The sequence below is a fragment of the Euwallacea fornicatus genome, chromosome 8, assembly GCF_040115645.1.
Source record: "Euwallacea fornicatus isolate EFF26 chromosome 8, ASM4011564v1, whole genome shotgun sequence".
NCBI classification, from domain to species: domain Eukaryota; kingdom Metazoa; phylum Arthropoda; class Insecta; order Coleoptera; family Curculionidae; genus Euwallacea; species Euwallacea fornicatus.
Window position 1 is genome coordinate 2,507,138 of NC_089548.1, and position 27,393 is coordinate 2,534,530.

Consider the following 27,393-nt stretch of genomic DNA (forward strand, 5'->3'; position numbering starts at 1 on the left):
ATAAGGCTGCTACGGGTGATGTTTCTCGAATATTGTACTATACCTACAGCTTAGCTGCGGCTTATGCAACTCCATTTTACATTTATTTTATCTACTAATACCTTTTAAAACCTACACTAATCTACAGAGTGAGACAAAAATCTCTAGCCGATGCCGCTAGCTGCGTCATAGCCCAGCACGCAGCTTACCATACGAGGGCGGTAACCTTTCGACCGTCTCGCCTATGACGCCAAATATCGTGCGGCATTAAGAATGTGACGTCGGAGTTCGGTGAATGTTTTCTGCTTTGTCGTTGTCGTTGCTGGGCGAGGGCGATTGTTGTGCAGTTACAATTTATTCGGCGCGAAAATTACGTAAATAAACGATCTAAGACATGGAACCTGAGAGCCCCCAGAAAACACAAAAACCATTCAAAATCTGCAACAGCACTCGAGAGGTCCGTAAAGGAGTCGTGGCCACTTCTTTGGAAGACCTAACCTTTAAAGTACAGGAGAAACTTGAAGATGTAACTGACAACAAGTTCACAGTGGTACTGGAAGCAGACGGTACTGAAATCGACGATGATGAGTATTTCGCCACTCTAGACCCAAATACCAGTCTGATGGTACTAACCGCCAACCAGAAATGGAGCCCTCCATACCCAACGTGTAACCTTAGCAAAGACCAGGTCGACGATCCCAAGGGCGATGAATTGGCGGGGTTGGTAGGTCGTTTAAAAACGAATTTGTGCCATTTGTCGTTGTTGGGCGGGCCCGAGTTGGAACTGCTGAGTGACATGGATCCAGATTCTTTAGCGGACTTGACATATCCGGACAAAATCTTTCTGGATCAATTAAAGGAGGCTTCGGGAAGATTCTTGTGCGAAAAACGGCAGGCTCAAGATGCCATGGATCTGTTGAGGTTGTACCAGGAGAAGGAAGCGGCGGAGTCGGAGGCGAATTGAGTGATCGGCGATTTTGTATTCTTGCACTTGGTGTTTTACTTTTTTAAAATGACCCTATTGTAATGTAAGTTGATGATTGTTGTGATGTAATAATAGTTGTTTTAGTTGAACACTGTACAATAAGCCATTTATTATTTTTAGTTATAGGTCGTTTATTTCTTTAATTATAGGGTAACAGTGATGGTACTTATGGTGGGCTTCTGCTCAGCTATAATTTACGTTTTAACATGGGACACTTAAAATTTATGAAGTAAAAAGTGTAACGGATTCACTACTTGTCTAGTTACCCTATAAGTCTAATCATTTTTGTTTAATGTTCCTTTATTTCTGTTTCCTAATATTTTTAAGATTTTAATAAACTTTTTTTTTTAATATGTTCTATGTTAAGGGGTTATTCTTTATTCTTTTTAAAAATTTTGGGAATAATGCATCACACATCGGAAAGGGTCATTGCAGTAGTACTCTATTCTCAATTAAAATTAGCTGACAATAACATTCACCCATCACTATAGGTTCTGACAAGTACCTATTTAGTGACAAAGGTGACACCATCTTCAGAACCTAGGAAAAAACAGTAAAACAACGAAAATAAACGTAAATTAAAATGTGAAAGGTGAATATTTAAATTATTTCAAATTATGAATTCATTCTTGAATCCCTGAGGGATGGTAATTTTCTCTTTTTTGTTGTAGGGAGTTTGAATTGTAGTGTAGGTAAATTTTTAATTGCATGCCGTCGATTTCTTCTCAGTATTATACGTAGGTAGATTTGTTGTTTCTTGAGTAGTTGTTTAACTTAATTTGCGTATTTCTTCTAACAGAATTGTAAGTATGAAAGCGGCACCATATGACGCTCCATATATTAAATGGAAGTTTAAATTTGGCAAATTTTAGATTTATAGAAATGAACCGTGTTGCTCAACCAGACTGATACAAGATTACAATCGGTAAAATATGAATACAATCAATCTTTTGTTTAGTTGTTCTGGGAGAAACCTAGGCTTTATGACTCTTTAAGTCATTGTGGTCAGGAAAATAAATCTTTAGATATACTAAAATATACCTTAAGGAACTTAATGAGTCCCAGATGCATAATGTCAGTTATCTCTTAGAACTAGGAGGAAGGATATATCTTTAAACATCCAATGAAGGTCACATTAAAGATAACTTCAAAAAGGCATCAATCTATTCTCTACGTGGGAAAACATACAGTATAATATTTCACAAACCTGAGGTTCATCATCATTCAAAACACTCCTCACGATAAAGTTGGGTCTGGATTTTTTTTCTAAATAACTGGACTCTAATGTACTTGGAGTTACTATGTCACTTCTATTGAAAAGTGGAGAAAAGCTGCTGAATCCATAACTAAAGAATGATACCCTCAAAGTGGTAGACTTAGACACATCGTTGTTATCAACAACTTTAACTACATTTCAGTTATAAATAATTTAATAACAACGATTTTCTAGTGAAGTTAAACCAATTTTTTTTGAGGTTATGATGAAGCAAACGAGAGAAACATCTGGGAAAGTCGATAAGACTATCATTCTGTCTCTTTCTGAGTTGTACGACTAGAGGAATGTGAGACTAGGATAGGTACATATGGCGACTTAGTCCTGTAGTACACATATTGGCATCCTTATCCGGCTTTCATCTGGATGTTTTCGTATTCTCCCTTACCTGTGTGGTGACTGACTGACCTACATATCTTCAAACTATCTCTTTCATTATTATGTAATACATCTGTAACTCGCGCTAATGCGCGGTACAGGGGAATGCTTGGAATGCGGATATAACCTTGGTGACCTACTTTTTTTGGCGCCATGAACTGGCGCTTGCAGGGGAATGTCCGGAAAGTGGATAAAACCGGTTCTCGTAAGGAACACTTTATTTAATCTTTTGTTATTAAAGGGAGTATGGAAACCATTTTCAATTAGTTTTTTTAGATCTAAAAGAATGAAATGTGTAAAACATGGTCAAAAAAATATTCATATACCCTAGCAACTATATGTATGGGCAATTTTGTAATGTTAAAAACAAAGTAAATTATAAAGTCTTTACATCAAGTGTTCCAACTTTTACGGGTCAAACTTTAACTACGTTTTCCACATAGAAAAATAATCGTAATTTAATATTGAGGTTATATATCAACACTTTTTCGTAACAAGAAAAAAGTGCGTTAAAGCTTTCGTAAGAAACTACAAATTTCTTAATATCTTATAAACCTCTTGATATATTTTATTGCATTTTTGTAAGGATTAGATATATTAAACAATTAGATTTTTTAAGTAGAATGTAATATTTTATTATAAAAGTAGCATGCGCACGGATTCTACCTTAAATATATAAAAAAAAACATGCGGCACTGGGTTTTCTTGAAATAACAATCACATTTTTAGTCTACATTTGTTTTTAAATAAAAATGTTATGTGATTCTTTTTTGGGAAAAGCTCTGTTTTAGAGCTAAAAAGTTAAAAATGTCTTAGTACATCAAAAGTTCATTTTTTTATTGTTATTTTGAAACAAATGTTGAGAAATTCAGATTTTTAAATAAAATAAATAAAAAAATTTAGAATTAAAAAGTTTTATAATCACTTTATTTATTTAGGGCTTTTTTGCCGGCTTTCTATTATGAAATCTCATTCTTCTTATGTGGCATCTGATTCTTTTGGGATGATTTTTTTACCCATTTGCTTTTTCCAATTCTGAAGCGAGTATGAGGCATTTACATCAGGTTTTCTTTTGTTCTGGCTTAAAATGAGATTCTCATTTCATCGTGTTACTTTTAGTGCCCTTCCCTAGTCTCTTAAATTAGTAACCAACGTTGTCGATTTGTACTTATTTATGATATATTGAATAGTAGGAAAACTTATTCCAATGATTTTTGTAATACTTTGATAAGGTTTCTCATCATGATGATTGAATTTTTTGAGACCTTCGTTAATTTTTTTACTTCATCGGACCATAACTATTTACTTTTTGCTTTTAAACTTGAACACATTTTTGAAAATATAATAATATAATAAAACTTGAAAAATACGTCTCTCTCTTCCCTTGGAAACCCTATCCGGGGACATACTGTATAATAAAAGTTTACAGTTTAGTTTGTTTCCAATATTGCAAAATTGCTGATATATAACGTTCACCGAGGTATATGAATACTTCTTTAACTCTCTCCATATTATTGGAATCAACTTGTACAGGGCCATTAAAGTATAAGATACACGCCTGCCATTATTCAAAGGCAAACTTGGATTTCTATACAAAAATTGCAGATTTTTAGGAAAAATTGTGATATCCAGTGAATTTCCCTGGGAAATCTAAGTAGTTTTACCGTAATCAAATTATAGATAAAAAATGTTTGTCTGATCAGATCTAAAAATCGCTATATAGAACAGTTAACATGAACATTGATACGAACTGTATTTTGAGTGTAGGTACTGGAAAGTAAACCGTTAGTGTTGATTACCAAATTTACTAACGGCAGAAAATAATTGTTAATTGCGAAAAGCACACACAAAATAGAATAAATTGTGTTGAGTAATTATCATTATGGTGGGAGCTTGGCAATTACGAAAGCAGTGGTGAAGCACCAAATTCAATTGATATAAATACCTAAAAGAATAAGAAACGCTATCAAATTGCTTCTTCCTTTCCGTATTCATGTTCTTATTATTTTTATTAAATTCTTGTCACGTTTCTAAGGATTTTTGTTTTAATTGGAAATTTCTGACTTATTTTTTTCCTTGAAACCGCCCTCCGGTTTTCTCTTGCCTTTACCGGAAAGTTTCCATTTTGGAGCGTTTTGAAGACGGTAAAAATTCCATGTCGCCAACGTTCCTGTTTGATGTAAATTAAATTTTGTTGTCCCTTATAAAAGAGGTGAGTCCAAATATCTTACCTTTCGGCCACTGATACAGTAGTGGTCATAATTATAGCAACTTTTAAAAATTTTAAATAAAATATATCTATTCGGCTAAACCCAATATACGTTTTTATATTATTTATTTTCCACAACCGTTGATGTTTAAAATGCATCCAAATAAAATATCAACAATTTCTATAAGAAATTATCAAAACATATTTTTTCAATACCAGACAAAAATATAGCAAATCTTGGAATTTTAAAATTTCACTTGATTTACAGATTTGTGTGTTTAAAGACGTTTTATATTCTAAATTAAATCGACGATTTTCATTATGGGTCGAGGTAAAACAATCTCATTAGAGATCAGGAAAATTATCATTGAGCGGTATAAAAGTGGAGAGCGGCAAAGCGAAATTGTGAAGAGTTTGGGTGTGCATAAGTTAATTGTATCTCGAATTATTTACAAATTCAGACAAACAGGAAGTGAAGCAGCTGTAAAAAATTCAGGACGCACAAGGAAAACTACAAAAAGAACTGATAAATGGATAATTCGAATGTGTCAAAAAAATCAATTTCTATCATCCACTCGTATAAAATCACATTTCGAGAAAACGGGCCTTGTTCATATCAGTTCCAAGACCATAAGAAGAAGATTAGTGGAAAATTGATTATTTAGTAGGCGACCAGCGAAAAAATCATTGCTGTCTAAGAAGAACGTGAAAGCTCGACTTCTGTTTGTGCAGAATTACCAACACTGGACATCTGAACAGTAGAAATTGGTAGTTTTCAGCGATGAGTCCAAATTTAACTTATTCAAAAGTGGTGGCCCATCATACGTTAGACGACCCAAAGGTGCAAGGTTGCAAAAAAAGTTTGTTTTACCAACCGTAAAACATAGAGGAGGTTCGATTAAGGTTGGGGGTTGTTTCTCTGGTTTTGGTATAGGTCGACTTCACAAAATAGAAGGTCGCATGAATCGGTTCATGTATCGAAATATCCTCAGGAATAATTTATAACCATATCTTGAAGAAACCATGCCACTAAGAAGCATTTTCCAACAAGATAATGACTCCAAACATAAATCGAAACTTGTTTCAGAATGGTTTAGAGTGGAAAGGATAGAAGTTCTTGCTTGGTCATCGCAATCTCCCGATCTCAACCCCATAGAAAATTTGTGGGAATATGTGGATAATAAAATTCGTAATAATACATATTCCAATTTACAGGATTTATTTCAGGCACTTCAAGAAGCCTGGAAGAGTATTGATAACAATTACATCAATAATTTAATAAATTCAATGCCACGAAGATCTGCAGAAGTTATTCAGCAGCGAGGGTATCATACAAAATATTAATTATTGAACAATTATTTTGTAATGTGTTGAAGTTTTATTGCTCTTTATAATTATTTTGGAAAAGTTGCTATATTTTTGTCCAGGTCGAAATGAATATATTTTTTTATTTTTGCATACAAATTATTATTGTTTTATTGTTATATACTTCTATCATTAACAGTCATTGTAGAATCATATTTTCAAAACCTATTTTGAATTTAGGCCGTTAAGTCTAAATTATTTGAAATTTTAAAAAGTTGCTATAATTTTGACCACTACTGTATGTATGCAAACATAAGTGTAATGGAGTGTTAAATTTATCGAGGTACGCTTTCCCATCTCTCTAAACCAATTTTTTTCTCTTGTTTCAGGAGGTCTCCCGATAGCAGAAAAGTTTAACAATAAGACTGAAGATTTGCCAATAAGTAACCGACTACGTCACGGCGTCAAACATTTGCTCAATCGCATCAAATCTACACTATATAGTCACAAAGTAAACGAAGAGCTAAGTATACTTTGAACATTACGATTGTATACATCATTATTCACTGATATTTAATGGAATTGTCAGGACATTTCCAACCAATAATCCCATTATACCCGGCACACCTTTAATATGGAAAAATATAGGTCTATATAACGTAGAGGCGATAAGGCCAAAAGGGCTCTTAATAACATCGGATCTGGGTCAGCTGTCACAGAGCATAGTAATGCATTTTAGTTTATCCTAACCATTGGGGCGGCAACGTCATGGATGCAGAACAAATTAAATATATACAGGGTGAATTATTTTAATGTCAAACTAGATGTACGTGAAATTGATTCATAGTGCATTGGTTTTAAACACTTAAATATCTAAGCCTAAGGGGGCTCATTTTATGTTTATTAAGTCTCATCAGTCTTCTATGATCTACTTGTAAGTAACAGCGTCATTTAACTTTAAAAAAATCACGAAGTGTAACTCCCCATGACAGTGCCTACACCTTTTTACCTACGCATTCGACTCATGATTAGCAGTTACTTGACATTAATTGTTATGTTTAGTTGAAGTGTATTTACAAAAATAACCCCTTTTTGAAAAATTCTAATTACCCTTGAAATAACAGTACGCCTGTGACTTCTACATTGACCTATAGTGCATTCTTTTGCATTTAAGCATTAGAATTTTCAGAATAATACTAGAATAAACTGAGGAACGCGAGACTGAAATCTGAAGAAAGTAGAACGTATTTTAAAAAATTGTAATTTTTTGAAAAAATTGTAGCTGACCTTGGAAAGCCAATCATTTTTAAGTTGATTTGTAGTGCATACTTTTCCAATAAAATTTTAAACATTTGAAGCTAATTTTAGAATAAAGTAAGGTCCGCAAGACTGAAATTAGCGAAAAATAGAACATCTTTGTAAACATAATTATTATTTGAAAAATCGTAACTTCCCTTAGATTGACAGTACGCCAATGATTTTTACTTTAATGTGTAATGCATACTTTTCCATTTAAATGTTGAAAGTTTCAAACTAATTTTGAAATAAAGTAAAGAACACGAGACCGAAATAAGCGGAAAGTAGAACGTATAAAAAAATATATATTATTTGAAAAAATCCTAACTCCTCTTGGAACGGCAATACGCCTATGATTCTCTAAATAAAATAACTAAGAAACTTAATTTGAACAACGAAATTTTTGATACTGGGGAGTGGATGCAGTCGATGACAGTGACAAAATGATGACATGAAGCAAAATGACAACCATGACAGGGGACATCTTTCAAAGTCAAACGGAAATAATACATAATGTTCTGAAACTGAACGTTTTATATCTGTCTTTTGGATCAGTGTCAAGCAGAACGAGAAAACAAAGGAGTTCATGTGATTGTTTAGCAATGTATTTAAATATTACCGGATACTTGGCCACCTATAAAATTGCGTATAAAAAAAAATCGTAAATTAATGGGGATCATTAATGATTGATTCTGTACACACTGGACAAACAACAGTTAGTTAACGGAAATTTTTTTTAACTATAGCGTATGATATTGAGTACTCTGATACAAACGCACGGGATTATCGGTTGCAGTACTGCCTATTCATGTAGATTTTAAGCACATTGTATCACATGTCACCCTAACCCTTTCCTAGTATACTTGTATAAGAAACCCCATACTATTGTCCCGTACTCATATGGAAGTTATTTTATTATTGTCGACTTTGTAATAAAAATAGGGCATTGATGCCACATATTTTCATTTGTTAATCTCATAGAAACTTTTTGCTAAATACCCACGTAACGCCTATGGCTAAGGTATAGTTAACAGGTTGGTTAACTTGATGAGGAATATTAAAAAACAATTCAAAACACAGCAAATCAAAAGTAAGAATTATGATAATAAATAAATTTTTACATGCATTGGTAATGGGATAAGATTATTAGTGATTAATTTAGGAATTGGGTTGTCTATTGCTGTGATAAATACGTCATTCATCTAAGTGTTAGGTAAACGCATACAGGAATTTTGACCGAAAGTTCACTAATAAAAGTTGTCCCGAAACATATTTCAATGTATTCACCGTTTTTATATTAATTTTATTTCATTGCCTTATCGATATTATTGGACACATACCATATTATATGCACGTCACATTTTGATGTATTTACAGGGAAATCAACATATTACTTAATGCGGCATTCATTTTATTGTTATTCAGAATTGTATCTGTTTTCCATTAATGCTAGCACATTTGAAGGCTAAATTATAAAATGTGTGAGACATAATAAATAATATAAAATAAAAATAATAAATAAGAAAATAATTAAGACTAAAAAAATATTTTAAAAAAATCATAATAAAAAATAAATGCTATCATTGATATGTTCGAAACTTGATTGAGTTTGCTGTTCTCCGTTAGAATTGTACTTCTGAAGAAGTCTGCCACACTTTGATAATTTAGCAGTGAATAATGTTGAATCCCCTGTAGCATTTTTTATATTTCGTAGTGCCAAATATGTCACAAACAGGCTTTGAATTGGGGGTGGCCCAACGTGAAATTGAGGAGTTTGAAGTCTGTTCGTTGTAGACCTGTAGAATTGGAAGTTGTATTATTCACAATAATGATTATCATATTATCAAGAATATTCCTATTAATTTATTCACACTAAAAATCCAACTACGAGTTATTGTCTTATAATATGTAATTCAAATTGGGTTAATTGGGTAATAAATAGTTGTTGTAGAAACAAAACAAAGGATTTATTTATTCGATATTTTATTGAAAATTAACAATCATTGATATTCACGAGTGAACAAAAAGCGGAGGAAACAACAGAACGAGTCGTTCACTTACTAATAACTATTGTGGCGATATTAAATAATAAGGGAAAAGGAGGAATTAAACTCCTTTCTGGACATATTCATAAACGACAAATTGACAAATTGGTTTAAACTTTAAGCTGACTAAACTCACTAAAAATGTTAATACATAATTCGTTTTTGATGGATTTAGGCATAAATCAAATCGTACATTGCTCTAGGGCAATAGTCAGCAATCAGGGCTTTAATCTTTTCTTGCCTGGATATGGGGGTGTACTTGATCATGGGGAAAGTGCGTGTAACTGCATCGTTCAGGGCCTTTAGGACTGGAGTCAAATCAGTTTCCTGAAGCAAAAATTATTTGTGTATGCTCACGATTTCATATGATTAGGAGTAGATGAATAATTATCTTTGTCAGTTTAGATTTTAATATTTTCGAAACGGCATAATTTCTTGTACGGAAGCAGTAAAACGTCGTTGCAGGACATATTTTTTCATTCATAATCGAATTTTTAGTTATACCGGGTGTGTCAAAAAAAAACGGGCGAAGCTATAATTCAGTTATTTACGAATTTTGATGAATTAAAAACCGAATAAAATGACGTTTTTCAGACTAATCAGTAACGTCAAAGTTAATTTTTTAAAACTCAACTTGTGCCTCAGGTGTCAACTTTAGAATTTCTAATAGAATTCTTTATTTTTTTTGCATTTTTTGATAGAAAATATTTTTCTGAATTTAATGATGTATGACAAGTTGAGAACTAATATATTGCCTTGAATATTACCAATAGGATTGTTCTGCTGCATTTAACATACTATTTATTCTTAGTTTACACAACATATAATTTCTAAAGATGTTGCTCGAATAAACTACCACTATCTTCTCCACATAAATGACATTTTCTGATTACACAATGCCTAGGAGTTATTATAGCATTTGGTGCAATTTCCTGGAGAGAATATGTAATTCTTTATCTTAAAATATCGACAGTTTTTGACTGGGAATCATAGATTTTTATCTCGAAGGTAGCCCCTTCGCCAAAAATCTAGGGGTGAAAGGTCCGGTGATCGAGTTGGCCAACGCACTGGGCCTTCGATTCCTTTCTATTTTTAAAAAAGGGTGCAACCAATCGATAAAAAAAATCCACACAAAATATTGAGGCTAAATCTTCTTTCAAAATTATTTTCTATTACAAATCGAAGATTTTTTTTTGGCTTCGATATCGATGGATATTTCTATTGAAAATTCGATTGTTGTTGAAAGCATAATGGTCCAATCAAATAGTTTTTGCGTAGAAACGTGGATCAGCTTGCAGATTATTGAGGAAATGATTGCCGAATTGAATTCATTGATTGAAATCATTGGTTTCCAAATGATGCACTTTTTGAGAAATGTAAAGATGGTATTTGTATTTAATCAAAATTCTTTGAACTTTTTCCTTGGGCGCGTGAATGCCTCAGTAATTTCTCTTACTGATCTTTTTGGATTGTCTTCAACACTAAGCAATGCGTTGAATTCTACATTTTCATCGAAGCCTTGCAATGATTTTTTCGGCTTTTTGAAAGCTCCATAGAGATTTAAGTTGTCTTCTAAACGTTTGAATTCATTACGACTAGATACTTCTTTATTGTGAAATCGGGCAGAACAGAGATGTATTGCTTAAATAATTCAGTTATAGCTTCGCACGTTTTTTTTTGAGACACTCCGTATTTTGGGATAAAATTGGCGAAATAAGATGTTATTTTAGGTAAATGAGGGCAGTTATTAGTTAAATCTACGTGTTATTTGCTTTCTAGGGAAAATTCTTGGCATTGGCTCAAAATTTCCGACTTATAATCTACCGAAAATACCGGTGTAGGTTAGTAAAGGACGTAATCCCGACCAAACTGTGATATTTGGAATTTTAATAAAAACAAAAAAAATAACTAGTTATCCGTTATTGTAAGTACATTCCGCTTCTAAGCATATATTCTATGCTTATTCTAAGCTAATATTCTGGAATTTAACTTAAACATCCCAATATTGTAAATCATGTAACTAATTAACACAAGATCATTATATAGGACAATATTGTTTGGCGATTTCTGAAACTGTAAGAGCTAAAAAGCTATACCAAGTCGTTTAAAGTAAAAAAAAGTGTAACGATTGAGAAATCACATGAATTGTGTTCGCAAAAATCCGTTATCGTCATTCGTTATTAAGATATTGTGAAAAAAAGTGATTTTGGAGAATTTTGTGTGAGTTGATTATTAGAATCACTACAGGGTGGTACAAAAAACATTGATATTTTTAGGTTATGTTTTTTTAAGGGGTATTCATAATATTGGTTTACCTTTCTACTACCGTCATTGGCTTGTCAGGTAAAAAATCAGTCATATACGTGAAATTATTGTCCTGTAAACAAAAACTGCGAAAAACAACTCGTTCTTTGAAATGATCCAAATTCACACATGTATCCTAATTTCTGTTGAATTATTATGAATAAATTTGCATTATTTTGCTGATACCCATTTCGTAATTACCCTAACATAGAAACATGTCGGCCTTATTTAACTATTTACTGCCAATTTAATTTGACCTCCATAAACTCAAATTACCTCGGACAGTGTACGGACAATGCAAGCACTATGTAAAACTAAATTACCTGACTCGGTTGGCTTTTGTAAAATGCAAATGCTCCAAATTGAGACACGCTTTTCATATCATCTTTGTAAAATGGAAACAATATGAAGAATAATGAGAACAGAGATAGACACTTGAATAATTTCTTTTTCAAACGACGGGACCTTCAGGTTAAATCTGAACCACGATCCCGATTAGTTTATAAATACACAACTTAATAGGACACGGTCTAAATTCATAGGTCAGTGTCCAGTGCTTGTGGATCTGGGCATTAAAGCGCTAGTTACTTCACAGATAGACGTTGGATTCTTGGCCATAAGGTATGTTTCAAATGATCTTAAAGTATATATTAAAGTTAACTGATTTATTTCTTTGCACATTCTAAACTGACGTTTGGAACACTCTTCGGTATATATCTTTACAGTAAGCTTCAAATGAACCTTTCTCTTGCTCATTCTTCACTGGCCTTGTGAACATTCCTCGGAATAGATCTTTACGATATGTTTCAAATTAATATCTCCCCTTGCTCAGTCTTCACTGATCTTTAGAATAGTTCTCGGAATACATCTTTAATGCACATTTCAAATTAACATCTACCCTTGCTCATACTTCACTGACTTTTGGCATACTCCTCAGAATATATCTTTATTGTATGGGTCAAATTATTATCTTTCTTTCCTCATTCTTCACTGACTTATTTTTGGAATATTCCTCGCAATATGTCTTTAAAATATGTCTCAAATTCACTCCTCCCCTTACTCATGGTTCATTAATGTTGGGAACACTAATTAGAATATAGTTTTAAAGTAAGTTCCAAATTGACCTTTCTTTTACTCATTTTTCACTGGCCATGGGAACACTCCTAGAGACATATCTTTACGGTATTTTTTTAAATTAACCTCTCCTCTTGCTCATAGTTCAGTGGACCTGGGGACACTCTCAGGAATATATCATATCTTTTACTGTTAGATAAACCTGGTTTCTCTCGCCAACTTTCGGAATTTTATACGACTAAAACTTTTTACTACTTTGATTAATTTTGTTTGCAGAAAACATGGTACTTCAAATCCATCATGACCGTTATGGCCATAAATACTACACATACCCGGAGCATAGTAAAATGTATTACGATTACGCTATTAGAGGGCCTCAATTCTTTTACGAGCCGAACAGAACTAGGTGGATTTACCATTGTTATTGGCCGCAGGAAGCTTTGAATTTTGCAACTGCTGAGGACAAAAGAAGGAGAATGCTGGTGAGTAGTAAAATTCCGAATTGAGTGCAATATTCTGTCCATACCGGAGTCCCTGATTCGTGAGAACGAATATCATAATAATTAATTTGTCTGTGGTTTCATACAGAGTGGTAAAATTAATTTCCTGCTCTTCGTTTCAGCTCCGCAGTCGTCTAAGAAACGCTGCATTCATAGTGAACAATCTCTACTAGACGTTCCTTAACTTGTACTTCTGTAATGACTTTATTAAACTATTTACAGAAAATTATTGCTTGTCTCCCTTTACATTTGCCCAGAGGAGCAGTTTTCAAATTATCTATGGAACAGTTTTTTATTAGGATTTAAATTCGAAAAAGGTTGAAACAAAGCGAAAGACTTTTTATTTTCTTGTTAAGTGGTTTTCAGTAAGGGGTTCATTCTCCACTTGAACCTCCTTCAGAGTTCATTAACTTCGATGGATACACATTTACATATAGTGAGACCTTTCATAATTCCTCGTTAATAATGATCAAATGCGGACAGATCTGGTGTATGTACCAGTCAACGTAGTGTCTTCATTGTTTGAAATTGACTGAAACGGGCGATATTTGTGTTTTTTCCTGACTCATCACACTCCGCGATAAATTGGGCTTGAGTAACTTTAGAGAACATTTTAGAAAAAAAATGACAAAAAGTTCTAAAGTCGACTTTAAATTGAATTTGTAACCTTCCAATTCTTGTTTAATTTAGCTCATTTCTACGTTTGCCTTCACTCACCTTAAAAGGTCATCACGAATTTATACAATCGTTTTGTCTTTTCCTGCCTGTAGGGACTGAGGTCAGGCCAGAGCCAGGTCAGTATTAAAAATGAAACAATGCAGTTTATAGTGTTTCCAGGAAGAATTTGTTTTTAAAATATAGAAAAATAGGTGTCTGAGGGTCTTAAATACAATGTTTTATGAAAATTATGCTGCGAAATGTTAAGTTTCCACATTAAAGCATGTAAAAGTGCTTTTCTCTTCTGAAGTAATAAAGGATGGTGTCTTGAACAAGTCGTGAATTATTACTTCCCATCACTATAGAGTCTAAGACTGCCATTGGATAGGTAGGTCGATTCTACCTCTTCTTGTATAAATTCCAGGATAGGGCCCCCGAATCTTACCTGTGTCTACTGAAAGAGATACTTACAGGAGACTTCGAGTACTTTTCCAGACTTCTAATGGCAGTCTCGAAATACTTCTCCCCATATTCTAGCTTCTGTTCTTGGCACAGCTGCTTCCACATGTCTTTAGCTTGATTAAGTATGATTTGATCGGATACCCAGGTATTACCAGACGTCAGCTCTCCAGGTGCGACTACGACCACATCCACTCCACGAGACCTATAAAGTCATGGTTTAAATACCCCGGTTTTACCGTTGTGTAAGTACGAACCTCAGCTCTTTCCGTAGACATTCTGCTTGAGCTTCAATGGCTGCTAGCAAACCACAATGGATCCCCCTGACCGGATCAGCCACCCTGCATAGTCCTGATGTCATGTAAACGATCCTTCCATGGGCTCTGCGAACCAGGGGGAGCATAATTTGGGTGACTCTTGTTGGGCCCAGGAAGTTGATCTCTGTTGCTTTCCTTATGACCTAAAATCAATAATTGTCGGTCAAAGTGAGTTTGCTTGTGGGAATCGCAAAAAGTGGTACTGAAGTGGTACACTGCATTAACATTTTTGAACTTTTCTAGTGGTCGCGTTTAGTAGAATTAACAGTTTCGCAACTCCTGAAACTTCTGCTATCCTTCAAAGATATTTAAATAGGGAATGACGCCATCTTTGTTGCGAGTTCAAACCGTTGCCCGACTGTGGCCTCCATTGAAAACGGCTGTTGGGTTTGTTTCTCTGCTCTGCAGGTTCTTCGGTGGATTTTGTGGGAGACTTTCTGAAAAGCTAATAAATTTATCCTAAACTATGACTCTCAGTAGAGCAAAGTTAATGGAAGGTACGGTGAGCTTGCATAGTGCTCGGGTTTGTTTATCCAGAGATACAACTTACTTTTAAAAGTGTTTCGATGATTTATAGCTCTCTTTAACTAGGTCTGGCAGGCTTAATAGCTCCTCTTACTTGAGAAGAGAGGTAAGTTATGGCGTTGCAAGTTACAGTTATGTTTACGATTGGAAAGTAACCGCTGTATTTGAATTAATGCATGTTTTGATTTAATAAATTTCGGAAGTTTGCTACTTATTAAAGAAAAACATGCAGCAATGAATGTTTTTTTCCCATATTGACTTGTATGTGTGCACAATGGAGAAACAATGTTTTCTATTAAAGGCCTAAAATGTATTTTAAACCGAAAATTGTTTTTTCAAACTGGAATGGACTCGAACTGCTGGGAATGCACCGGTTTTATAGTTGTGATATCTTAAGGATAATAAGAAATTTCCTGGAACTTTTGGATTTTTTTTTGGAAAATCTTTCATTTTTACGTGTTTCTGAGAAAATTACCCCATTGCCAAAGTTATTAAAGGTCTACTCGCCGAGCCTTAGGGACTCAAGAACGACAGGACAGGACAAATACATAAGAGTAGGATTCTGCAACTAGTGCCGGAAATAATCCCTTTACACGCCTTTGGAATCGTACTACACCAAAGTTAATCTTGAAATTTTTAAAGTAATTTAGAAATAAAAAGAAAATTTCTATACAGAAATCTGCGGAAGTGAGATATGAAAAAGGAACTAACATAAGTATACAATTTTAGGAAAGATTAACTAGAATCGTGCATTAACGCCGTTTATATATTTCTAAAGGAGAAAATTAATTCCTCTATAATAACTGTGGACTCTCCCTTTTCGCCCATTGTGAAACGAGTATGCCAATTTCATTTAGAAATGGGGCGCGAACCAATATCAATTCCGCCTTAATTCATCCCCAATCCCCATCCATCAAGTAAAATCCCTTTTTTAATAACCGTTCTTCGCCCCACACCCCGTATGAACTTCATTTCTTGTGTTGCTGTGACCACGGAATTAGGCCCAAAACTTCGTACAGACCTGAACATTTTGTCCTACAACGAACCAATGTAGAACCAAACTCTAATTTATTATAGATAGAGGAGAGAGAACAGACGTGTGTAAAACCTATATAGGCTTTTGTTGTGTCCAAGTGTGGATGGGACAAAAATTCAATCTCTTGGTAGGACTTGGGTGGCGTGGTTTCTTGCGCCGTTGGCACTCGGCAGATGGGGAATTCCCCGGCCAAACCTGATGTCTGGGAATTTATCATTTAAATTTTCGAGTAGGTAATTCGAATAAGAACTCCAATCACGGTTGTGGCCCATATTGAAATATTTCAGTGTCCAGCTCAGTGTTTAGTGTGTATATTTTATATTACGATGACACAAAAACTCTTAAATTTTATTCACTAAAGTTGTTTTGCACCTGAATCTGCTCTAGTAAGAAACATTTTTTGGTCCTCTTCGAAACTCTGAAGTACGGAAAATTTTATAAAGAATAAGTTCAAAGCATATTATTCAAATAAAGAACCCTTCTGTCCCTAGACACCCACGTTTTGATACTTCCTCTCTAATCTAATGGAAATTCTTGCGAATATCAAAGCAGCTTCCAGTTCCAAAACAGACGCCTTGTTTTGGGACTTTGTTCCCTTAGGAATTTCTGATGTATTTAACAAATGATCATTATTTTCTCCAATTTTAATTTATTCTGAGAAATATTGTTTAGCGTTACACTGTCCTTTATAAGAACGTCTCAAATAAAACTGAAATCAAGAGTTACCGTAGCAATGAAGTGACCAGTGAGGCGGTAGATAATGCCAAAGGTCAAGCGTCCATTTAAACCACTAAGGAATACATGGCGCTAGTTAGTTTATAAAATACCAAGGGGATAAAGTACATTATTATGATCCGAGTGCATGATTAAAACTAGATGGGCATAACGCTGAGGGGTCTAAGATGTGACGGTCACGAGTAATTTACAACAGAGTGTGTATATGATTTTTTTTCCTTACAAAGTTTAAATAAATTTCAGAAAATTACAATAAAATTGCCAACAATAAAAATAATTTAAATCCGAATCACAAAAAGACAACGGTAGCGTTTCATTTAACATTCATTTCCATGACCAATATAAATATAACACTAATGGGATGATAACGTTACGAGCGATTAGCGCGCTAGGTAAATAATGAGCCACATGCCAGTTTCTAATATTGTTTATTTATTTATTTATTTTACTGTTGATCTATGTGAACTCATTAATAAAACACACCTTACATTGATTCAACGCATCTGATAATGGTGTCTTATAGAAATATTTGTGGGAAAACACTATTCTCCTTATATAATTTTGAAGCACATCCACAAAATAATTTTCAAAAAGGGGAAAATGTATAAAAAAGGGTTTTGGTATTTAATGACGTTTTGGCAGTTAAGAAGCTGCGTTCAAAAATTAGCGTTCCAACTAGGGTTCTATAAGTTAACTTATTTAATATCGTAAGCACTAAACGCGGGCTGATTAATGGTTTTGGTATTATGGTCCTTGGTGTTGAAAACATGATTTATAGTCCGCAACACCCATGTTACAACAAAAGTCTTGTCCAAACAAAAGATTTTTCTTAGTATTCGTAATCATATTTCATCCAGCGCTTTAAGGTAAATTGTTTCTATTATCGGACTGTTGTTAAATTCCATGGAGTTCAATTACAGCAGATTTATATGGAATTTATACATAATTTTTATTTATGTATGTATAAATCACTTGAATCGAAAACCTCCGTAAATATAATCGGTCCTTAAGACAGTTCCGGACTGTCAGTAACTCATACATAATTTGTTCTAGTTCGAATTGTTTATGCCTGCATAACAGTTTTACTAGCAGTGTGATAATGAGTTCTATAATTGTACAGCTATGATTATATTTTTTATATTGTGTTGGCAACAATTCTTATACAATTTAAGCAGCCAATTAAAAAGATTTTGCCAACGAAAATCAAATATTTTTCAGCAGTGCTGTCAACCGAACTTAGGGTCAGCCTAAAGATAGTAGATACTTAGATTCATGCATCAATATGCCGTGTTAGACATTTTTTTATCTTAATGTACTATGCAGTAATAAAGAAAATAAATAAGCTTTTCGGACGTATTTCTGACGCTCTGGAATTGTTTTGCTCGTTTTTCCATTAGAACGAATCTTCAAATGTAAGAGGGCTCTTATATTGCCCCAGAGCGAGGATTTTTATTTACCTGCTGTGGAATCCACTCTATTTCACCCAAAGCGACCCAAGAGGCAGCATTGACAACAGCCCACAAGCCATGGGCTCCATCTGGCAGATTTTCCACTACGCTCAGAGAAGCTGCCAATATCTGAGTCTCATTAGTGACATCTAGTTGCAATACATGTAATCTCGCCGAACACACTTCCTTTAATTCATCTACTAGTGGATTTTGTCCTGCGGCGTCCTGAAATCCTGCGAATACTGTAAAGCCTTGTTCATCCAAATGCCGGGCGAGGGCGCTGCCGATTTTGGAGTCGCATCCTGTTATCAGGACTGCTTTGCCTGCCGCCGTAATCTGTAACAAGAGCCTTTTTTATGAATTATACAGAGTTTTTGGTATAAAGTTTAAGGAAGGAAAAGTAAACCCAAAAATAGTAAAAAAACTTCCTATAAACATTGGTTTAATTGAGCACCGTTGCTAAGATATGGCCTTCCAACGGGGTTCTATCAGTTGCATATGTTTTAAAATAATTTCCTTTCCGATTAAGATAATGGAATGAAAATTCTAGGTAATAATCATACCGTAAAAGTCTTTAACTATCATAAGCGTAATTAAAATCGATTCTACTACAAGTTCTCTAACTACCCTTAACAGAAATATTTCGAATATTTTTTATTTATTTGAATTATGAAGCAAATAATATTATTTTTTAATAATTAGACTTTTTTGAATAGAAAATATTTCTCATTTTTTTCGAATTCTGCTCCGAAACAATTCTGTTTTAAATAATGTACGAGTCAAAACAGTAACATTTTGCCATAGTAAGCATTTTTCATGGCGACAGTGTCATTGTAGTGACTGTCACTTGGAAATAGTCGGGACGCTAAAAAATACCTAGGGACGTACCTACACAGTTGGTAATTAACGTAGGAAAGCCAAAGACTGAAGAAAATAAACTTTTATACTAAATTTTGTGTTATAACATTGAATCATAAAATGCATCAAAAACATGTAAATGATAATCACTACAATGAAATTTTCACCGCGAAAGTTGCATACTATATAAAAATGTTACTGTTTTGGGCCATACATTATTTAAAAAATAATAATTTCTGACTAAACCATGCAGAATTCGAAAAAAAGTAGATAATTTTTTTCTGCCAAAAAGTCTACTTCATTAAAAGATAATGTTCTTTACTGATAACTCAAAGGAATTAAAAAAAAATCGAACAATTTCTGTTAAGACTAGTTAGAAAACTATCCTTATTTATAATCGATTTTGCTGGAACTTGTGATATTTAAAGAGCCTTATGGTATGATTATTACATACAATTTTCATTTCATTCTTTTAAGAAAAAAAAATTTTTTTTTAATATTTAAATGAAAGGACCAATTTTTATAGAAATGTTTTACTGTTTTAGCCGTACTTTCACCTATTTACGTATTATACAAACTTTTTTAAACAATTTGTATTACTCTATCGTGTCAACTGGAGGTCAATCCTGATTCAAATTAAATTCAGTTGTTAGTTTTGTCATTTGTCAATTGGTATTTCCAAATGTATATAAAGCAACTTTTGCGTGTTGACAAATTTCATCAATCAAATAGACAAAGAGCAAAAAAAAAAATAAAAAAAGTCAAACTACAACAAACAGCACAAAAAAGACCCACCACAACAAAGAAAAAATCGATTATGCAAAGTTTTAATTTTAAGGGACGCGTGGGGCCCACATTTTAACCAATATATTAGCATTTGAGCTCGTAAACTATGAATGAGTAGGGCAGTAACATTGTGGAATCTGAACCTTTGAGCTAAAAAAATCGTAACGGCGCCAGTCGGAATACACTCTAAAGGGGTGCGAGGCGCCCTTATCTGTTTGGAGCAAAAAGGGCGCGCTCATGTTGTTTAAGTTTCTCTTGCTGCGAAAGGCTCAAAAAGACTTAAAAAACTACTTGAAATCAATTGGATTTGTTGTATGATAAAGTTTGTTTTATTCGTACTTTTTCTCATCAACTGAAGAGTTACAAAGTTACGGTGAAACGAGGATCTCAGGGTTATTTTCATTGTACTTTTATGGATCAACTTAATCGATCCACTAATAAAATCGCTCCGTGGAAACGCGTCTGAATGAGAAAAATGTGCAAATTGATTTGTAAAATTAGCTCCTCGTAACATATTCGATGAATTTTCATTAGATTGGCAAAGAATTAAGCGACTTGTTTACAAAAAAGTTATGTGTATTTTAGGAATAAGCGGAATTGTTTTGCCTGAATTTACCACAAGATCAATAATAAATAAAAAAATAGGCAGCAAGCATGAAACTGGTACAGGGAACACTCTGAGTCAGCCCCATATTTTGAAGAAAGTATGTTCGCACAAGCATGCTCTAACAACGTTTTTTTTTATTAACAAGATTTAAACTCGTTCCAGGCGCCTTTTTATTTTTGTTTTTGCTTGGTGTTGGCTTAAGCCGCTTTTGCAGTGGAATTGCCCTATTACCACTAGTAATCACATCTTCACCCTTATCCAAAAATTAAACGAGGCAGGTCCTAATCTAAGTGCTACTGCCTACGCTACTTCGTAAAGAAGTCTCAGACTCCCTCATAATATTCTCCATCAGTGGTAATCTGTGGTAATCACAGACATGATGGCCAACAATAAACCAACCCACAATAATAATTTGGACGTTTTACGAGACTATTGATGCATTTAATCACATGACTGCTAATACTCAAAGGTGGTATTTTCGGTTCTTAAAATTCCGCAGGTGTAAGCATCGTAAAGGCAATATTGCCATAAACACCTAGATAGTTCTTTTTAGATTGAACTCCAAGTAAACGTTAAATTTATACGTGGGCTTGGAAGTTATAAAATGGTTGCAATAAGGCTATTTCCACAACATTGATTGGTTTTATGACTTGTTAAGTTAAACATAGAATTTTATTATTTGTAACTAGAAGTTTAGCCTAAAATTCATTTTTTGCATCGTTTTTTTCCCAAATACCAATTTGCAGCAAAAATCTTTCTAAAGCGCAATTCACGTTTCATGTCTTTTACGCTATAGCGCAGCTCCTGAAGCCCCATTTATTAATACACAATATAATGTAATATTGTTAGGTCAGCATGAGGTAGCTATAACGGATAATTGAACAAGCTTATGTTGGTGTCTTGACAAAATGAAAACAAGCTATTTTGAGGCTCAGGTCAGGGCGAAGATACACTGCCTACAGTGTGCACTAATCCCGGCGAAATTTGCTAATGTCATCGTATGCGAGCAAATTTATTGTTCAAATACCTGTGTACGTGGTTGGTCATGACTTAAACCAAGTTAGATATTAATTAACCTAGAAAAAAGTTAAACTTAATGAATTTGTCGATTTTTTTTTTAAGTGGCTCATACTTTTGGAAACCTGAACAAAATGACCGAACCTGCCAGTTTCTCTGCAAAAAGAACTAGAATGTGTAGCCTTAGCACCAAGTTAACTAAAATCGCTAAAAACTCCCTGTGATTCTCCCTAGCGACTTTTATTAAAATATTCCTTTGAGGTCAGGGCCTCCACCCTTAATTCCTGTCTTTAAGGGTGAGGTTGTTGTGTAGTAAACAAGTACGACGTATTTACTTCGGCATTTCTTTCATTTGGTTCAGTATTTGCTAGCTCGTTTACTGTATAATTTATGCCATTATTTTCTTTACAATTTATTTTAGTATTTACTTCAGCATTTGTTTCATCATTTGTTTCATCATTTGCTTCATTATTTTCTTGTTTATTTGCTTCATCATTTTCTTCTTTATTTGTTTCATCAGTTGGTACAGCAGTTGTTTCATCACTTACTTTGCCATTGATTACGTCATTTTTTACAGTATTTATTTCAGCATTCGCTAGGATTTGGTAACCCCAATTGGGTTAAAACATTATTTCAGTGAAATGTGTAAGACTCGCTACATAATACGCTGTTCTCTACTTGCTTACAAATTATTTCTGGAACGGTATTTAAATTCGTGAAACCCCAAGTCAAACACACTCGATACGTGTTGCCAACTCAAAACGTTTCCCTCATAACGTGCTAAACTTGAAAATAAGTCCGTAGTCAACATTTTAATTGGTAATCCAGAGTAATACCAACATGTGGAGCTGTTATTTTTGCTTCCTGATTGGCCTTTGGTGCCATTATTCAAGATGCCATAAGTAGGTGGATATTATTAATCTATGTTTAATAGCTGGTAATAGTTGGCTATTAATAGAATCTTTTCTTAAGAAAAATTGCTCATTGGCACTGGCTCGGTTACAATCGAAAAATGTGGTTTTAAACTATTCTAATAACATTCCAGAACACGGAGAAGTAATTGTTCAAAAGGATGTGGTTATTTGAACTCTAATACATTCTTGTTTTATTGAGACATACATATGGTTATACCGAGCCACAAGCAGCATACGGGGAGCTTCGCACCTAGTTTCCGCAGTTATGCAGGGCTAGTTAGGGGCGTTTTCTCGTAGCAACTTAAATTAGTCTCAACTCTGAGCTTCAGTTATGGATTTGATTCATTTACTTCAAACTTCAATTCAAGGATAATAAATTGCTTTCGACAAAAACCGAAGTAACTTTAGCTTATTTAATATATTTAAAAATAGATTCTTGTTTACGTCATATTACAACGATTCAAGTTTGTAAAATTGGACCTTTTTAACATGACAGTATGCATTAGTGCATTTCATGCCCGTAATTATTTTAAATTAAAATAATTCTGTCTACAAAATGTCAGATTATTTTAAGGGCTACAACGGTCAGCTGCAGCCTTCTCAGAATATACACACGTGAGCAGGTTATCGCCTTTGGATCTCTGGTACACTTGGATAATTCTTTACTAAGCCGAAATCCAAAATTACAATGCATTGTGAATTGGTAGAGTCTAGTTCATCCGACTGAGGATTAACCAAGGTTTGTGCCAAGAAATTAATTGGGAGCTATATAGGGTGTCCCAAACATCTGGGTCATCACTGGAGTTTCGGAAGCTGCAAGCGAGATGCAGAGTCGATTAAATGCAATTTTGGTGTCAAGAACGTCCCCAGTGGTTACTAAGATTTCCAAGAAATACATTTTTTTAAACTCTGGCCTTATTTGTATAGATGGTTAAGAAATAATAACATTTTGTCATTAACGCTCTCGATCGTCTGTGAAATGGTATATTTAGATTTGCTATCTGGCAATTATGTTTTCACCATCAGCTTTATTTATTTTTTTTAAATATGATCATCTGTTTTTTTTTGCTTCTGTTTGTCCTCTTCGAGCAAATGACCTGCCACACAAATTAGTATTTTTCTTTCTTATACAGGACACGTATAGAGTCTTCTCTAGAGTTGACGAGCAACTGGTTAATTATTAGTTTCTGGCGGAACTCGGGGGAAATAATATTTGGAATTTCCCTGCTTTTGTAAGTGTAAAGGAACAAGCGAACCTGTTTGTTCCTTTGAGAAGCAGAACAAGCGCAGTTTTGCCGTATATGGTCTCAGCACCAAGTTAGTTAAAACCGCTAAACACTGCCTCTGGTTCTCCTTAACTAGAATCGTTAAAAGATTCCTTTGAAGTAAAGGCCTTCACCCTTAATGGCATTTTTAAGGGTGGAGCTCTATCTTCCTCAATAATTATAAACGGATTTCTCTCTTAACCAGTGTATTTAAAAGGGTGGCGAAATACTCAGCTATATAAATACTTAAACAATTTGAACTACACAATGAGTAGACTTTACTGTTCCATCATCAACTTCGTTATTCTCTTTTTCAATATAATAATAGATATTTGTTTCTGTTTGTCCACCTGAAGCCAATAACCTGTCACATAAATTAATATTTTTCTCTTTTGTGCAGGACGCATCCAGTTTTCAGCAAAGGTTGCTTGTTGAGTATCTGTTGCAGGTGGAATTCAAGGGAAATCACATTGGGAATTCTCCTAGTTTTCTAACTGTACAGAAATGAGAACTGCTCACAATCAGCACCTATGTTGCTTCACAAGACTCATCTTCAAACTAAAAGCCTCTTAAACATTTTCAATGCATAATGAAGCCTAAGATTATACGAGGTGTATCTGAACATAGTGCCACAAATTCAATCACGGATTCGGTTACAAAATATGACGAAAACTTCATATGACCACATATCGAAAGGCATGTCATCTTCGACATACAGGGTGTGAATGGTTGCTGCCTGAGGATAGTTTTTTATTAATAGTTTCAAAACGTTTCAAGATAAATTAACGAAATTTTGAACTTTTTTATTATAACTTTTTGTGCTCTTTCTGAATCTCCATAAATAAGTTGCCACATTTTTTCAGTGGGGTGATATAGGGGAGTAGTGCTTAAAAAGTACTTAAACTTTTTTGTACTTAACTTTATTCACGATATTATACGTAAAGTCATCTAATTTGAGTTATGTTCAGAGATACTTTGTATAAAGCTTTTTTTAAACCGTCATGATCAGATTTTCACTGTTTCGCGACCGGAAACTTTCATTTTCCTTTCCAAAAATGAGAGTAATGCTTGAGGCTACGAGAGTTCTAATTGAAGGGCTAGATTTAATTTACAACTATACTCCAGACACAGTTAATGAGGTTCCATATCGTCAAGACGGACTTCGTAGTAAGTACCTATGTAGAAATGAGATTGACCAACCTTCAACAATAAAAGTGCAGTGACATAGGAGTGTATGCTGCAGTTGGACAGGTCAGGCATCTCAAACCTCAAGGTGGTCAGTTGGGCTTAAATGGTGTGGGCCGAAGTCAATGCGAGCCATAAAGTGGTCAGATGAGAAGTAGAGCGCGTCCGCAAATTGAGAATCGCAATCAGGCCTAAGGGCCAAATTATTAATGTCCTGTTAACATCAATATTGAAGCTGGTTTTTATGGAAATAAGGAAGGTGACCAATAATGCGACGCCATTTCAAGATTTCCACAGAATTTGTAGATAACGGAGGATGAACAAAATGAAAAATTGGTAGTTTATTAGTCATTCAAGGGCTTTCTGATATTTTGAGGGGAAAACCCGATGGGCCACATTTGTTCTCTGTCTGAATTGCTATTAGATATTGATTGGAGTTTAGAGGAAATTGCGAGTGAGGGGATGCGAAGGCAAAAGTGATGTTAATTACCTTTGCCCTTTGAAGCAATTGTGCAGGGTAGAATAAGGAGGCTTCTGGGGAGTACAAGAATACCCTAATTATAAAATGTATCTTCTAGTAGTTATTAACCAGTTTGTAAGCTATATCTACTTTTACACAGCCATGGCGCCCTAAAATATCTTAATTCAAGCGTTTCTAAGTCAAATCTGACCCTTTATGATCATGAGATGGAGCTATATCGCAGTAACTGTAGCAAGGGTTACTCGGTAGGTTCTTCCAGTGTTGAATATAAATGTATGAAGGTTTTAGAATTTTGTAGAAGCATAAGGTCATGGAAACCTCTTTTGTTATGCTATATAGAATTAATCTGCCGCTCCCCCGTTTAACTACAACAGAATTATCGGATATGCGATTATGCCCTAATGTTCCTGTCGACGAATTTCTTTAAAGTTTATCAAAAAATCTAAAGATGTTCCTTATTAAAATTATTATTATATTATTAGCATTTTTTATTGTTTTTCTTAAATTATTTTTATTATCATTCGTTTATAATTTTTTTGTCATTTATCATGCAACTTTGTATCACTGAACCAAGCAAAACATAGTCATTCGTGATTTTTGTTAAATTATAGTGCTTCAAGAAATTGTCAAGGGAACATTCAAATTTTCTTAAGTGACAGAATTTTCGGAAATTTTCAGCATTACAAGGAAATGTTCTGTTTCTGAGATAACGTTACAAAGAGGACAAGGCGGTTTCTACAAAATCTAAGTTCCTCAAAGATTGATCCCAAACTACCTCAGTAGCTTGCTGTTTCTTGATTGTAAAAATTACTTCTTCACTTGTGCGAAAATGGCATGAATTTTCGCATGAGTGAAGTTTATTTTTGTTATGTATTTGTTATATTTTTTCATACCCAAAAATAATTTTGGTTTGTTTGCTCTTCGTTACCCTACACCTTTTGTATAAAACTTCTTTCTATTGTTCTAACGCCAAAAGCCAAAACTATCCTTGCTTAAAGACGGCCCTGAAGGAAAAAGAAATCCTGATGATGGAAGCGTAAATTTGAAACGCCGAATAAGATTCTTCCAATTAGTGTGAATTTGTTACCTAGTAATTGTACAAATGTGTTAATTTGGATCAATTTATTTTTCACCTTACCGACTTACGTGCTTTAAATATCTCGGGAAGTTAATAGATTGCCAGGTCGAAACGAGGTTTGCGAAGGGATTGTGCATGAGTTTAGTATGATTCCCAAGCGGAAAAGACCCGACTTCTAAGGCAGTTAAGTTGAAATCACTTCATTAGCCGGTCTTTGTTAATGCAAACATTGAATGAAGCGACATTGACCTTACCTTCAAATTATGATAAAAGAACACTAATCCCAGCACCACAATAGTAAAGAATGTGAACAGAGTAAATGTAGTAACTTGAGAAATTTGTAGAGCATGGAAAACATTGCTCAAAGTAAACGCGGCACCGTGGCAACAAATCACCGGAAGAATACAGCGATCCAAGACATCCCATGGTACTTCTTGGACGGTACCCGGCGATATTCTGCTGGGGAGGCAAACTGAGGACTGTCTTCGGATCGACGATTTCCTGACATAGTCGATGGGAATCGGGGGCAGAGCTTTCAGGGAGGACCTCCGTTTGAAAGGACCGCTCATATTGTCGAATGGCAGGCAAATCGGAAGTAACTGAGTACAGAATGCCTGGATCTCGACCTGGATACGGGAGTGTCAAGTGCCTCTGGCTACGTGAAATTTACAGCGGTT

General features: G+C 34.4%; 2 protein-coding genes across 2 annotated transcripts; one reads left to right on the forward strand and one right to left on the reverse strand.

The window, feature by feature from the left end:
* On the forward strand, positions 1 to 12,395 carry LOC136340613 (DNA fragmentation factor subunit alpha-like). Its single transcript, XM_066284833.1, has 3 exons — positions 1 to 1,007; positions 6,519 to 11,394; positions 12,317 to 12,395. Exon 1 carries the CDS (start codon positions 374 to 376, stop codon positions 941 to 943), a length of 570 nt encoding a protein of 189 aa, XP_066140930.1. The 5' UTR covers positions 1 to 373; the 3' UTR covers positions 944 to 1,007; positions 6,519 to 11,394; positions 12,317 to 12,395.
* Positions 9,392 to 27,393, reverse strand: LOC136340601 (D-beta-hydroxybutyrate dehydrogenase, mitochondrial). The gene is made up of 5 exons (XM_066284815.1): positions 26,971 to 27,393; positions 18,535 to 18,861; positions 14,722 to 14,924; positions 14,477 to 14,669; positions 9,392 to 9,797 (listed from the first exon to the last, which is right to left on the reverse strand). Exons 1-5 carry the CDS (start codon positions 27,283 to 27,285, stop codon positions 9,642 to 9,644), a joined length of 1,194 nt encoding a protein of 397 aa, XP_066140912.1. The 5' UTR covers positions 27,286 to 27,393; the 3' UTR covers positions 9,392 to 9,641.

Bases quoted from the DNA above. Each gene is read 5' to 3' on its own strand.
- LOC136340613 (XM_066284833.1), top strand. From the start codon at position 374: ATGGAACCTGAGAGCCCCCAGAAAACACAAAAACCATTCAAAATCTGC.
- LOC136340601 (XM_066284815.1), bottom strand. From the start codon at position 27,285: ATGAGCGGTCCTTTCAAACGGAGGTCCTCCCTGAAAGCTCTGCCCCCG. The intron at 18,862-26,970 runs GTAAGGTCAATG...CTCTTGTTACAG, and splicing joins TCTTTTATCATAATTTGAAG to ATTACGGCGGCAGGCAAAGC. The intron at 9,798-14,476 runs GTAAGTATCTCT...TTTTTGCTTCAG, and splicing joins AAAAGTACTCGAAGTCTCCT to GAAACTGATTTGACTCCAGT.